This window comes from Thalia democratica, chromosome 9 (assembly GCF_965202585.1).
Source record: "Thalia democratica chromosome 9, ktThaDemo2.hap1.1, whole genome shotgun sequence".
In the NCBI taxonomy this organism is placed as follows: domain Eukaryota; kingdom Metazoa; phylum Chordata; class Thaliacea; order Salpida; family Salpidae; genus Thalia; species Thalia democratica.
The window spans coordinates 32,887,537-32,903,641 of NC_139173.1; the positions used below are offsets into that span (position 1 = coordinate 32,887,537).

Below are 16,105 nucleotides of genomic sequence, written 5' to 3' on the forward strand. Positions count from 1 at the left end.
TTGTTGCACAAAGTCACATTTTTACGATGATATCTTTTGCACAGCGACATTTTTGCACGATGACTTTTTCGCACGGAAAATAAATTTTGCTTGCAGGCCGATTTAAATTTTTTAGCTAATACCAAGTCTGTAACATAAAAAAAAAAACTGAAAACTAAAGTTTTTTAACATACCTATATTAAAGGCAAAAAATGAAAGGTCTAAAATCTTAAACAGTAAAAGTTAATGTTAGAAACAAACTAACCAAAAGATGAAATAAAATTATTTTTAAAAGATTCATACCAGGGACAATAAAGTTAATTTATTTATAAACTAGGATAAAAATATTTTAAGTGTAAGTAAGTTGTTGTAGTTTATTTTGAACTTTAATATATTAATCAACAACTATGCCTTTCTATATATTTTACTATAGGGTTACAAGTTTATTGTTCATATGATGAAACTACGCATTAAAACCTAGACCACTTAAACTGGAAGACACATAAAGAAAAAATAAATCAGCACATATAGTTTATTTATTATAACAAATATAAAAACATTATTTTATATTAAAATTATAGGTTAACATAAAAAGCAAAATTTTAACCACAAACTTATATTTATTTACGCTTTGATGTGGAACGATTAACATCATGTATTTAAATGCATTGACTAACAACAAAAATAATAACCTAACGCTCCAAGGATATTTACGTTAAACTCTCATCGGCTTATTTCTTGATCATGGAATGCTTGTGTAAGCATCTCTTGATACTTTTAATAAACATAAGTTCAAACATCCAAATATTACTCTCTCATTGGAGTATCATGATCATGCAACATTATTGTAATGAAAAAATCTAAGTTTAAATCATGAAAAATGCGATATTTTATTGCTTTTTTTATTCTTACGCTAAATTAAAAAATAATAATAAAAATCAGGTAAAATCTGAAATACCTTTAAACTTCATAAACTAACTAAATCTTTTTTTAAATTTAATAATTGTTTGAAATAAAAACAAATTTAAAATAGTTTTTCAACAGCTATATAATGCTAATTATAACATCAAGAGAAAATAAGTAAAAATAATACTCAAAATTCTTGTTTTAAAGCCTTACTAAATTAAGTTTATCTTTCTGTTTAAAAAGTGACAAAGTTCAGATTATTTTCATTTATGGATTCAAAATAGTTTTTATTTAGAATTAAAAATATGTATTCAACTAGTTTATTTAAATTAAGCTAATTAATATAAGTTAATGAATTGTGGTACGTTATTATATTGTTCTACGTCAAACTTTAAAAAAAAACTTTACATTAAAATTTCAGTAAGAAACTACCACATTTCATTTATTCAAAAAAACTTGCGTTTAAAAGCAAATATTATTTACGTTAAAAACTAAAAACTTTCATTTAAAAAAAATGTCGCCGTGCAAAAGTGTCTCCTTGTGCAAAAGTGTCACCTCGTGCAAAAGTGACCCTCCGTGCAAAAGAGTCGCCGTGCAAAAGTGTCCCCTCGTGCAAAAGTGACCCTCTGTGCAAAAGTGTAGCCGTGTAAAAGTGTCGCCTCGTGCAAAAGTGACGCTCGTGCAAAAGAGTCACCGTGCAAAAGTGTCTCCTGGTGCAAAACTGACCCTGCGTGCAAAAGTGACGCCGTGCAAAAGTGTCCCCTCGTGCTAAAGTGACGCTCGTGCAAAAGAGTCGCCGTGCAAAAGTTTCCCCTCGTGCAAAAGTGACCCTTCGTGCAAAAGTGTCCCCTCGTGCAAAAGTGTCTTCGTGCAAAAGTGATGCTCGTGCAAAAGTGACCCGTTCCCAGTTATGCATTATCGGTTAAACAATTTAAGTTTTTTAATAAAACTATACTTTTAAAATTAAAGTTGATCACTGGAAATTAAATGAAATCTAAGTTGAGCGTAGTTGTCAGGTTTGTATCAAAAAATTGTCGCAAAGTTATTCAAGCATAAAATTTTTGCTGCAACAAAAGTTTACTCAGTTTTTAGAAATATTCGCATAAGGAATAATTGCAACTCTTCTTTAGAACACTTTTGAATAATATGTCGGCTAAAACTGATATTCAAGATTATTAATAAAACTTTTTATAACCTTTTTAAGTCTAACTACTCTGTCATTTTGCATAATATATATTATAATATATATGAATAAGTTAACAAAAAAATTACTTAACCAGTCCGTAGGTTTTTGGTGCACCAGGTCCTAATATTAAACTCTTTTAGCGCATTTTTTATCGTTCAACCAACAATGTGTATAAAGAAATTTTTGTAGAAAACAATCTCAAACGTTTGATTAAATTATTATTTAAAAGCATTAAGCAAAACTTTGAAAAACTGTTCTTAATTTATGAAAAAGTACTTTTACTTATAAAGTCCTTTATGGACGATTTTCTTTTATTAGACAAATCAAACCTAGATCTTTAAAAAACATCTTCAAATCACCTCGCACCAACTGGCATAACTTTTGTTAAGTAAATTTAAAGTTCTGTCTAAAGCAAATGTGCTTAAACCTTGAATTTCCGATTACCGATTAAAAACACATTTTTACTTTATTTTCAAAGTTGCTGGTCCGATATGTGTAAACTGGTCAAAAAATTTACAAAATTTATAAAATAATAAAGAAAAAATCTACTTTGGTATCAACATATTACTAAAATTATAGCATAATAAGAATACTAGCAAAAGTTACTTTTACTTTTAGATGCTACTTAATTAGTTATTAAATCCCATAACACCTTTATAGTTAGTTTAATAAGAGCTAAAAGATTTAACGCCTCTAGCGAACAAATTGTTGTCATACGAAAATAATTTGATGCAACGCAATAAATCTATTTAAGAGCAAGTGGTGAAAGTTCAATGACCATATTGTACATTCCGTTTGCCATTTTGAATTCGGTTGCAAACACCGAAACAACTAACTACATGATATTTTTGAACTTACATTTGGTACTAAAAAAATATACTTAAGAATTTTTTTTTTTAATTTAACCAGTTAACAGTCAGTAAACACAACATCTTATAGTTTGAAGTATGAAAACTATCTAAAGGATCTTTTTTAACTTAATTTATATTAGTTTTAAACTAACAAGCATGTTACGTTTTCAAATTTAGTTTTAAAAATTATTAACAGTACTTTATAAAAAAAAGTTAAAACTTACTACAAACGTTTTGGGAAAATTATTAAAAATTCGAAATTATACGCACTAATTTTAGTTTTTAATTTTACTAAGACCAATTGAAAACGGTGCGCAAAAATTCAAATTCTTTACAAAGTCTTTAAAGTGTAAGAACTTAAAAGTTTATAAATTTCAAGTTCTTAAAAAACTGGTAATAATATAAAAAATTTCTTATTTTTACTCGATTGCAAACTCCAAAAATATTTTTCTACTGTTTAGACTAAAAAATGAAATTGTTTTATTTTTAGAAAACAGTAGCATTAATTAAAAAGAGTATTAAACCAGTTAGCACTTGGACATACACTTTTACACACTGTTTACACTAAAGTTTTCTACAAGTTTCTTATTTCTATAAAAATCTTACTTTAGTACAATTTTTAAGTATATATTTGTTATATTATGTATAAATAAAAAAATTGTAGAGTGTAGAAAGTAGTTCATGTCCATCTTTGCCTTTGTCAGAAAGATTGTTGCTTTTTGTCAATTATTGTTGCTTTTTGTAAGGTAAATCGTTAGGCACGAGTCTTGCATACGTATTTTTAGTACTAAAATTAATAATAGGCAACTTCAAAAAAAAACAAACTTTCAAATATTTGTAGTGAAGATGATTGTTTTATATTTTATAGCAAAAGTAATTAATTTTTTGCATTAAATTAATAGAGTTTTTAACAATATAAGGATATTAGAGCACACAATTTGTTTAAAACTGTGTAAATATTTAAGTTATAGGCAAAAAAATTGATTTTTTTTAAGAAGAACTTTAACAACTGTCAAACCTTCTATAACACAGTTTAAAAATAATATTAACTTAGTTTTAATTTGTATGAAACATTTTTGGAGGTTGCAACCGAATACAAATTTGAGACCACCGTTTTTCTGTACAAAGGCGTTTTTTTACCAGCGTTAAAATTTACATTCTAGAGAATATTTTGTTTTATAGTATTTTTTTGCAAATGCAACTTTGACATCAGAGGCATTTTATAACAAATTAAGACGACATTTTAAATTGGCTATTCTTGACCGATAATTTAAAAAAAAATAGTTTAGGAAAAGAATATATCAATTAAGTCTAACTGTAATGATTCCTTTTAAAACAGATGTTGTTTTTAAACAGATCAGGCTTATAAGAGATGTTTTTAAATTTTTTTGCTTTATGATACTTTCTTACTGTGAAATTGTTTACTTTAAACTTACAAATGAGGCAACTTAATCAATAAAGTAACTTTTGTATTGTTACAGTTTCAAAGATTAATAGTATGTTGAAAATAGAGTTTTTATAATAAATCTAACCTTTTTGTACTGACTTTAGTCAACAAAACATTGAAATAAGCCTTATATAAAGCATAGTTGTTAGATATCACATTAGTTGTTAGATGTTGTCACAAAATTACTCTAGCGTGACGTTTTATGTTAAAAATTTTTTTATTCAGTACTCAGAACTACTTATTTCCAAAATTCTGACAACCCTTTTAAAAAAACTTTAACAACGAGTATGTCGGCTAGAACTGCCTGAAAAATTTATTAAAATATTTTAAATATTGATTAAAAAACCTGGTTAACTTTAATTAAGTTGATTATTTTTTCAGATATACTTTTATATATGCACAAAATATCTGCAAAATAATACCTTAAACTTGTAACGTATACTATGTTTACATTGAAATTCTTTTTAAAAGAACTGAGGAGAACACCCAGAAAAGTTTAACGAAGTTAAAATTACAAGTATTAAGAAAACTTTCAAATGTTCTTTTAGGTTATGAAGAAAACGCTTTTACTTAAAAGTAGTCTTTTAAGGTTTTTTCCTTTACGATTAACTTTTTATTTATAAAATAATTAAAATATGATCGATGTGAAATTCCTTCAAATCGCCTTACGCTAAATTGCATAAAATTTTTTTGGATACAAACTTTTAAACTATCTTATAAAATTTCAAGCCATAAAAATGCTAAAAAAATTGGCTTTATGGTCATCAACTATCAAATAAAAGTTCATTTTTTTAAAATTTTGTAAAGTTTCTCAACCACTGGGTTTTAACTGGTTGAATTTTTAAAAATAGAAATTAAAGTGACATAACTTTTATTACTACAATACTCTACTCAAGAGTTTTGTTAAAATAAAAAAATTTTGGTATTGGGGACCGAAGCAAACCAAAAAAGCCGTGAGGTTTATTTATCTGACTTAATGATAGTTTTTTTAAATATAAAAAACTCATAATATTAAAGCTTTGGTGATATTAACGTTAGGTTAAACTTGCTGGTAAACACCAAATAAGTTTTATCAAAATTAGCTTATAATTAAACTTTTACTGTTTTAAGCACCAACAGAAAACATACAACTATTAGTTGTAAATATAAAATAATACAACCAGCTTTTGTTTTATATAGTAATTATGTTATTTCTTTTGTTTTCTTACAAAAATAATTGAAGGTTGATTAGTTTGATATTTTTCTAATTCTTAACAGATACACCTGAATACTTAACTTAAAATAAATTTTATTAATTTTTCAATGTTTCATTGCTTTATTTTTATATTTATAACTTTTTTCTTGTAAAAAACCATTTAGTTTTACCATTTTTATATTTGGAATTATCAATTATCCAAAAGAAAAAAAAAATTATAACATTAGTTTGAAAATTAAGAAAACACAATCTGACATTGATAAAATAAAAGAAAAAATACGTTTGCTAAATTCATAAAAATAAAAATGCTCATTTAGTTGTAGGCGAATAAAAAAAATAAGAAAGAAGAATTTCATTTAAGATTTTAGCAAAATAGAAGGTCCATATGATTTTACAATTATTAACTTCTTATAATAAAAATATTACCTACTTATAGAGACGATAAACTTTTGCTTATCAAAATAATTTTTCAGAAATGTTTTGTTAGAAGGCAAAAAAAATTAATCACCATAATACAATAAAATCAACTAACTAGTTTAGCTTAGTTACTAAAAAAGTCACAACAACTAATAATGAAAATATTGGCTACATTTATAATGGTTATAGTATATAAAAACTAAATAATATCTTATAGAATTTTTTTATTGGATAACATATAAGGTTTGTTTTTAAAGTAAATTACTAACTAAAAAAACTATTTACTTGAGATTAAAAACTTGGTTTAATGTATCGTTTATAGCTACAACTAATAATTTACTTTTCCTACTGTTTTTTAAAACTATACAACTTTAATTATAATTTGTATGCAATGTTTTCGGTGTTTGCGACCGAATTAAAATATTAGGCGTTAGCGAAATTGCTCTGAGGCAGTGGCTTATTTAAGTATTTTACAATTTTATAATATAAAATGTTTTGTATCAATCTGGTTCCGCTAATTTCAAATTCAAGCGCTAGAAGCGTTTTTAGCTAAACAGTTAACTTAATCATATTGCAACCTTTTTCGTTTTAATTGCTTAAAATAGTTAAGATGTCATTACACTCTTAAATTTATATACATTCAGTTAATTTTTAGTAAATTGATAAATAAAAAAAAAGTTTTGGTACAACTAAAAATAAATCTTGAGTGAAATTAAAAACTGTAGGTGTTTTGATTAATCAAAACAGACTGAATCATCAATAAAAAAAAAACTAAAATTAATAAAAAAATTAAGCACAAAATGTTTATATATTGAATAACTGCTAAGTTAATTAAAAAAAACACTTTGGTTAAATAAACATAAATAAATTCAAAGCTTAATCTGATTAGATTAGTCTATTTAAATAAATAAATACTTTTATAACTTTTAGTAAATAGTTATGCATTAACGGTTAAATATATTAAGTTTATTAATAAAACTATGATTTTTTATTGAACTTAATCATTAGAAACTAAATGAAATTTAAGTAGAGCGTAGTTGTCAGGTTTGGATGTTAAAATTGTCGCAAAGTTATTTGAGCATGAAATTTTGTACTACAAAAAACGTTTCCAGAAAACTCAGTTTTTGGAAATATTCGTTTAAGGAATTATATCAACTCTTCTTTAGAACACTTTTGAATAATATGCCGGCTAAACTGATTTTCAAGATTAAATAATCTAAACTTTTTTAAGTCTAAATAATCTGTCATTTTGTATAATATATAAGCATAAATTTTCCGGAAAATTACTTAATCATTCTGTCGTTTTTTAGTGCACCAGGTCCTAAAACCAAACTTTTTGAGCGCACTTTTATTGTTCAACAAACAATGTATATACGGATATTTTTGTAGAAAACAATCTCAAACGTTTGATTAAACTATTATTTAAAAGCATTAAGTAAACCTTTGAAAAGCTGCTTTTAATCTATGAAAAAGTACATTTATTTAAAAAAGTCTTTTATGGATGATTTTCTTTTCTTAAAAAAATCAAAACTTGGTATATGCCAAACATCCTTAAATCGCCTTGCGCCAACTGGCATAACTTTATTAAAAAAAATTTTAAATTCTGTCTAAAGCAAATGTGCTAAATCCTTGAATTTTCAATTACCGATAAAAAAAAAATATTTTTTTCTTTTTCAAAGTTGCTGGTCCAATATGTGTAAACTGGTCAATATTTTTACAAAATGGACATTAAGGCTATATAAAAAAAATTATATTTAAATATCTACTCGAAATCTAGACTAAAGTATTTTATGGTTTAGGGACCGAAGTAAAATAGAAAAACCGAAAGAGTTAATTGACCTAAGATAATATTAGTTTCTTTTAAAATATAAAACCTTCATAGTATTTAAGCATATGTTGTATTTACGTTAAACACACTAGAGGCGTAGTTTAAGTCATCAAATAAAAAATCTATACATTTTTAATTCAATCATGAAAGCTAAATTCTATACTGTATGAAAACAAAAGGATATAAAAGAATTTGTTGAAAAATTTAAAAATGTTAGATTTAAAGATGCATATATCTTGCAAAAAAAGCATTTGTATAAATTATTTAAAACAAAAACGATAATTAAATATTACATAGGTAATGCACGTAAAAGAGTTTTGTTCTAGGTAAAATTCTAAAACTAATATTTAATGTGTCAAAGCTTTGAAAAAATAGTTATGAAATTTCTATGTGGTTGTAAAATTAAGTAGACGTATTATACTTTTGTGATTTTATTTAAGCTGGTCTTAATTGCTATTTAAAAGATCCATAAATTTTTTTTCTCAATTATTGTTAAATAAACTTATATCTATACTTATGCTTTAAAAAGTATTTATTATTGGAGTAAAATATTCAATAATGCATAACTTAATTTATATAAACATAAAACGTAAATAAAGATAAACTTATCTAATTATTCTTATTACGGTGTTTAATACTACAAATTTGATAACTATCTAAAGATTTATAAACTTTACAAAAAATATAAGTACTTTCCGTTCAAGCTCATAAATGTTTAAATTGTGAACAATAATTGCAGTAATATAACTTAATTGTATTTAGATTTACAACAAAATATCTAAATAAATTTAGCGGAAAAAACTACAAGGCTAATTTATGTATTATTATGTAACACAAATGTAATAATAAAAGTTAATCAATTTAAAAACACTACGTAAAAAGCAAATTGTTCGAACAAATTTTTTTATACTGCATATTTCAATCTAAAAAATTGAATTGCTTCGAAGTCCTTAAAAACAAATCATTCTGTCATTTTGATATTAATTTTATTTAAATCAAGTTGTAATTTTGAAAGCAATCAAAGCTATCATCAAAATGTTTACTAACTACTTTAAATAGTTTTGTACCGCATTTTAATTATTGGACATCATCAATACTGAATAAAATATTTAGTATGTTTTTATTGAAATTGTTACCCGTTCTACCAACGTATTTCTAATTACAAAAACATATGTTTTTGTAGACCACGTTTCTATCATTGCGGTTGAGTGGTTTGTCTTTGTTTTATATTTTAAATATTTTATTAGCTTTATAAACGATTTTTAAACTAATTGAATTATATCATATCTCAATCATCTTGTTTATAATAGCTTTGGATTAAATTGTTAAGAACTTACGGTAATTTACAACATATGAAAATTTTCATTGTCTAATTTTTAAATCTAATCTACATTTGTTTTGGCTATTGTGAATTTACTAATGCACATTTGATATCAACAACAAACACAACGGTAACTAATAATCGTTGAAAACAAGAGTAATCTAACAACTATGATAGTTTACAGTTTTATAAAAAAATAGTGAAACCATATAAAAAAATAAACTAACTTTCAAGTTTTCTATAAAGCTTTCAAACATATACTTGTCTAAAAAAAAAATATAACTGTTTTTTTATTCTAAGTTATCTTGTGTTGAAGTTTAGAGTAAAAGTATCAAATTCCCTAATTTCAAGTTGATTTAGAAAAAATTAAGTTTGGCTCAATGACATATCAATTTAAATAATCTTAAACTTTCTACAGAATATTTTTGTGAAATTTCCTAACCTTAAAGTAGTTTCAAGCCAAAAACTCAAAGGTAATTTTTTATAAGCACCATAACATTGTACTGTAATTTGGCAAGTTTATTTGCTAGTTGATTACTTTTTGGCTCAAAATTTTAGATATAATATGAAATTTTTTATGAAACTTGTATTAGTACTTTTTAGACGCTTACTATTATCCTTAATTTTATTAAACACTTAGAGCACTATAATCATTTTGTTTTATTTCTTTAAGTGTGGAATTTTGTTGTTTTTAATCCAATTAAAGTAACACAAAACAAAGATTAATACATTTAGTGTTAACACATAATAATGTTAACTTTGTTATTTATATAATAGTAAAAAACAAGGTCTAAAAAACATATCCAACTACTTTTATAAAAGTTTTAATATGTTTCTAAACTAGATAACACATATTAATTTAAACTAATTGTATACTTTCTAGTAACTAATTTTAAAACTATGAATTTTATGACAATAAAGTACTAGTTGCAGTAACTACAAAATAACTTGAAAAATGCTATGGAGATCTTAAACAAACTATCTAAGTGATTGACATTCAACAAAATAATTGTTTTATGAAAAACCGTACGTAAAATAAATAGACTTTTAATTTACCATATTCACTTTTAAAAATTAAGATTAAATTTTGAAATATTTATTTAAGTAGTAAAACCTATAATCATTTATCATAAATACTGTTTAAAACTGTATATATGTTATCAAGTGAAAACTAAAAACACATCATAAGTTTCATCAAAAGTTTATGAAGAAAGTTTTAAAAACTACGGTTCAAAAATATTTCCAATATCTTCTGAAAACAAAAAACAGAGTAAAATTGTAGTAAGTATCTAAACAAAAAAGTAAGTAAATGTTCATAGAAACCTTAGACTTAACACAAATCATAATTTTTTTTTTTCAATTTTTTTTTTCAAAAGTCTGTAGTCTAATAAAAAAACTGAGTTGAGTTTATAAATTTGTAAAAATACCAGTTTGTGTATTTATAAGCTTTTAATGAGTATTAGCTTTAAGTTATTTTCTATAAGCACTTGTTTTAAGCTATTGGTTTAGTCTACACAGCTTTTAAATAATTTTGATTAATTAAGTAATTGTAGGTTATTAAAATAGTTTTAAATCTTAGCAGTTAATAAACTTTTTTCAAAGACGACATGTATTGTTGCTTAATCTACAAAATCTAAAAAGGTTCTAGGTTTTAAACATTTGCTAACAATGATAAAATTATAGCAATCTAAAACATGAGTATCAATTACCACTAAACCTTGTAAAACTGAAATCTAATAGAGTTATCAAAAGCCAAGTTTTATTAAGCCATTGTATTTCAAAAATAAATTTTTATATTTTATAAATAAACCTGATAACGCAATTTAAGAAGCAAGCAAAACTTTTTATAAAATTATATCTTTATAGAATTGGTACAATCCATAGCTTTAAACATGATTATTGACATGATATGATAAGCTATAGTGTTTTGCTTATTAGTTTTTTTTTAGTTAAATAGTTTTAGGTTTAAGATTTTTAGCGCTTAATAAAACTTTGTGTCAGAAACAAGCTGCTTGAAAAAATTAAATAATTTTTTTTGTTTTTAAAGTTTAGTTTTTTTTTTGACTAATTTTTTGACTTTTAGGTTTGAAAATTGCTGTTGCTCAACCTATAGTTTTTGATTATAATCCTTGAATACTTTTTTGTTTTATAATAATATTTTAATAATTGCTATGTGACAGTAAATTTAAATCAATAACCTCTTGGGTAGGGCTGTTTAGCTGTAGAAAGTGTAAAGTATACCGCAGATTCCAAGTGACTTAGTAAAAAAATAATTCTAAGCTAAAAAAACTTATTTTCTAAATTTTAGTTTAAGAACAGTTATCACAAAAGTTAAATTTCAAACTTTATACCATTGTCTGATAAACATATGTATTTCTTAAATAAAAATATTTACTTAAACTTTAAGTTTGTATATTTGTTTTTAGATTTAGTTATAGTTTCACAATTAAACTCATGTTTTTAAAAAGGCCATTTAAATTTTTTTAGTAAAAAGTTTTTATAACTAATAAAAATAATGAAATAAAACACTGAACTAACTTTAGACTAGATATAGAAAAGAACTTTTGATAGTCAATATAGTAAACAAGTTAAAGTCATCGATTTTGTAGTTAGCATATATCGGTATTTAGTTGTACATAAAGATACACAGTAAACTATCAGATTATAAATTTTATTACCATATCAAAACACCAACGCTAGTGAACCTATTAGACATAAAAAGTATTAAACAACAATTATAGATTAAAATAATTTGTAAAAATATTAACAGAATGTGGAAAGAACAGGTCATTAAAATTTTTAAGTTTAAAGTAGTAAATATATAAATTATAAGTATATAATTTGAAGCAATTTGGTAGAACTGTTTTACAAGTTGGTTTAAAACAATTTGAAGTCATACAGTTTCAAGGTTTTTGATTTTATATATTCTAAAGAAAGAATTTTATGAAATTGTTTTCTGTACACGTAAAAAGTTTTAGTATAAATGTTTGTTGATAATAAAACTTGCTATCAACTGTGTTTAACGGGTAGTGATTTTTAAATATTACTTTTATATTTTTACATGCGTTGTTATATTAAAATGTAGTGTTGAGAAGTTAATTTGTTTAAGATGTGTTACAACTTGTTTAGGAATGTGAAGTTAACATTATTTTTTATGTTTTAAAGTATGCTTTAATGATGAACAACAAAGTAGTTTTCAAAAGTTTGATAAACTTCGTTTTTAAGTATATTTTAACATTGATGTATGCTGTATATATTTTTTTATGTAAGTAACTTAATTTTAGATAAGCAAATGTAATAAAATACTAATAAATTATGTTGATTTATGACTATTAAAAACATTTTTAACATTAGTAATATTTAAGTCCTCAAGTTTAGTAATTTAATTTTATTTTTTTAATATTAAATTGAAAAATTACTAAAACATCTGAAATAAATTATGTTGTACTACTATTATATTGAAAAATTTGATAAAAGACATAATACAGTTTGTAGTATAAAACATTTGTAGTTAAAATATAAAATGGAAAAGGTTAAAAAAAGTGGAAATTCTCGAGCTGTGTTCGAAAAAATTTTGGAGATTTCAAGGAAAAACGAAAATAAAGCATGCGCTGATTGTAATAACAGTGAGCTTATTTAATTGTAAACCTCAATTGTAATCTATAAAAACGAATATAAAAAGCATTTCTTTAAATTTTTAGTTATATCGACACAAATTTAATTTAAATTTAAGACTTATATTTTGAATAAAACTTAATCAACAGTTATATACCGAAGATGTATTTTTTTTTCCAAATTAAGTCTTTAGTCTGTGCTAACACTTAGTAAATATTTATTTTTATTCAATGTAGGGTCGGCTTGTAAAATTAAATCAACAGCTATCTTCAAAATAAAACACGATTGTTCAAAATTTTTAAACTAACTTTTCTATTTATTTGTAATGATTCGTAAACACTTACATTCATTTAAATTTCTATGTAGAGTCAGCCTACGTATCGTTTGAGTTCGGAGTGTTTTTGTGTGAAGATTGCGCAAGTTTTTTGATTAACAACAAAAAGCAAGTGTTTGATCTCAAAGACCCATATTCTTTCACTGAAATCGGTAGTAATCAGGTTGGTAAAAGTTTGTGTATGACTTGGATAAAAATTATATCAAATTATGCATAACCTGAAACCTTAGAGATTTTAACTTAAATTTTATTTGGTCTACAATTCTTAAAAAAGAACGTAATTTGAAATTTTTTAAACTAATAAGTAGTTGTAGTTTCTTGTTAAAACATTAAAACAAAGTTACAAGGACAACGCATAAATATTTCAAATTTTGTTTTTACAACTGCTATTTTACAATAGGTTTTATGACACTAGATCTTTTTAAAAAGCCTTGTAATTAAAAGACTAGAAAAGGATTCTTTTTGTGAACAAAAGTAAAAAGTGCTATTTTTGCAAAACGTAAAAACTACACAAACTAATCTTTTTTTTATTAAAATTAATGCTTAAATAATTAAAAGTAAATAGCTTCTAATAAATGTTAAATTAAGTTTATAACTAGCTTATGAACGGTAAAAAATAAAAATTAATAAAACCAACAATTAATTTTAAAGTTTATTTTACAAACTTACTTTAGTTTTCGAACATTTAAGTTTTAAACTAAAATTAAAAATACTTCTAGTTAGAAAACTTCCGTAATCAAATGGGAAACAAAGTACTAGAAAAGCACAAACCTGCCTATTTCACAAGACCAACAGAGAAAGACCCAAGGTCACAACTTGTTTTTTATATTTTATTTGTATTTACTTTCAAAAAATTTTAACACTGTTTATTTTTTGTGCTAAATATGGAATGCTGAAACCTGGGCTACTTTAAAAGCCTTAAATATTAAAACTTAAATGTAACTTTTTACGAATAGTCTTAACAGCAGCGAGTTTATTAACACATGCTTTTCAAACTCATTAAAATTTAAACATTAAATTATTTCTTCAAGATTTAGAGGTACATTCGTTTAGTATAAGAAAACTGCAACGAAGCAACTGATCAATTTAGTTCGATTTTTCTTGATTTTTAATTTTGTTTTTCAGGTGTTACAGAGAATACTTTTTACGCTGCAAGTACATTTACAAGCTGTTTACCGATAAAGAGGCTTTGTTGAGGTTCGAAAGACAGCGCGTTAAGAGGGAAATATTTCACAAGCTACACAAGAGAACAATGGTTTTCAACAAGAGAATTTTCCTTTTTGACAGGAACGCTCAATGCTTGAAAATGTACCATGAAAATGATGTTTGTTTATCTTTTAATTGTGTTATGTAGCTGACTATTTAGAATAGATCTGTTTACAGCTGTTTTCAAGCTAATCATGTAAATCAAGTTAAAAAGCCAAGTAACAAAGGATGATGTTTATCAAATATGTACTTATAATTTCCAGTTTATCTGAATAGTGTTTGCTTATTTTTTTAAAATTCTAAAAAAATTTTTGATAACAAATTTGCGTAAAACCCTTACATACAATAACTGAATTAAAACACAAAGTTCAAAAAACTATTGTTTAGTTTTAATTGTTTTTCTTTTCAAATATTTTACATTAGCAAAAAGCATTTTCTTAGTATCAGAAAATTATATTCAAAAAAATTTACAATATAAAAACTTTAAAATTATATCTTAACTAGCTACACTTACTTTTAAAAATGTTTTATTTCTAAAAAGTACAACTAAGTCAGTTAAAAAGTATTTTAATCTTAATAGGTCTTAATAAAATTGTAAATAATTGTAATATATTATTTCATAATCAAACAACTTCAAACAGTCGAGTAAAGCAAGACACTACATAGAATTCGACAACTTGGAAGTCAGTTTGCAGAACATAAAGTGCAGTAATACTAATGTCATCACAATCACTTGCATCAGGTTCGGATTCATTGATAAAAAGTTCGGTTACAAGCGATACGTCCATGCTTATATTGATGATGAAAAGGTAGTTGTTTTTGTTTTATAGGATATAGTTTTTGAATGAAAAATAACAGGTATGTACAAAAATATTTGTCTATGTACACACTTTATCTATTTATTAAACAGGCTTTTGTGGAATGGTTTGTTCTTTTGAAGATGGCAATTTTCAAAAAGCTCAAAGAAAATCATCAAGACTTAACGGATGACCAGGTAAAAAAAAAACTAGAATTAAAATAAAAAATGAGAACGAAAACTTTTAAGTAATAAAATTTTAGAATTAATTTTAAGATTATTTGACTTCTTATAAAAAATAATATATATATAATAGATACTATAAATTTACATAAAAGTTGTTATGAAATTTCAAAGGTCAACAAAAAAACAAAATACAATTGAAATCATCAGTAAAACTTTAATCTAAATGAATAACTAAGTTTTTAAAACTTTTGGTTTTACTCTAAAACTTTATATTTTAAATCTAATACTATTTTTTTTACTTTTTATTTTATTTTATAACATTTTAAAAATCTTTTTATCTAACTTATTATGTCTAATTTTCACAAGCTTCCATTATTGTTGACAGATCTTAAAACTGTTCGACGGGACTCCCAGCGTTCAAGGGTACCTGTTTAAAGATGCATCAAACGTTAATACGAATGTTTCAATTACTAAATTCTAATTAAAATTAAAATATGGAAAAGAAAACAACAAACATGTTATTAAAATAAACAGTTTCATAAAACACTTAAATATAATTTTTGATTTTGTTTTTAATTTTGTACGTAAACATGTTTAAGTGTAATATTGAGAAAAATAAAAATATACAAGCTTTAAAGTACTTACTGCATAGATTACTGAATTCTTACAGTAAAAATTTGTTGTTTAAAGTTAACTACAGCATAGATTCAAACTGGTATTTAATTTATCAAGTATAAAAAGTTTTAATAAACAATTAACAGTATAATATTTTTATAGAACCAAAGAGTTTTCAACAAAAAGTACTTTGTACTGGAGAATTGCTGCTTGAGATACTTCG

The 16,105-nt window shown here is 24.2% G+C and overlaps 1 protein-coding gene across 1 annotated transcript; it reads left to right on the forward strand.

Moving 5' to 3' along the window:
* Positions 1–12,653: 12,653 nt before the first annotated feature.
* LOC145845215 (uncharacterized) lies at positions 12,654–15,748 on the forward strand. Its single transcript, XM_082952639.1, has 7 exons — positions 12,654–12,756; positions 13,112–13,242; positions 13,799–13,887; positions 14,205–14,403; positions 14,927–15,094; positions 15,196–15,279; positions 15,653–15,748. The coding sequence occupies exons 1-7, from the start codon at positions 12,654–12,656 to the stop codon at positions 15,746–15,748; spliced, it is 870 nt and encodes a 289-aa protein (XP_082808765.1).
* Positions 15,749–16,105: the final 357 nt, after the last annotated feature.

What these genes read in the sequence shown, in the direction of transcription:
- LOC145845215 (XM_082952639.1), top strand. Translation starts at nt 12,654, where the DNA reads ATGGAAAAGGTTAAAAAAAGTGGAAATTCTCGAGCTGTGTTCGAAAAA. An exon ending in ATGCGCTGATTGTAATAACA is followed by an intron (nt 12,757 to 13,111) that starts GTGAGCTTATTT and finishes ATTTCTATGTAG; the next exon opens with AGTCAGCCTACGTATCGTTT. An exon ending in CTTATATTGATGATGAAAAG is followed by an intron (nt 15,095 to 15,195) that starts GTAGTTGTTTTT and finishes TTTATTAAACAG; the next exon opens with GCTTTTGTGGAATGGTTTGT.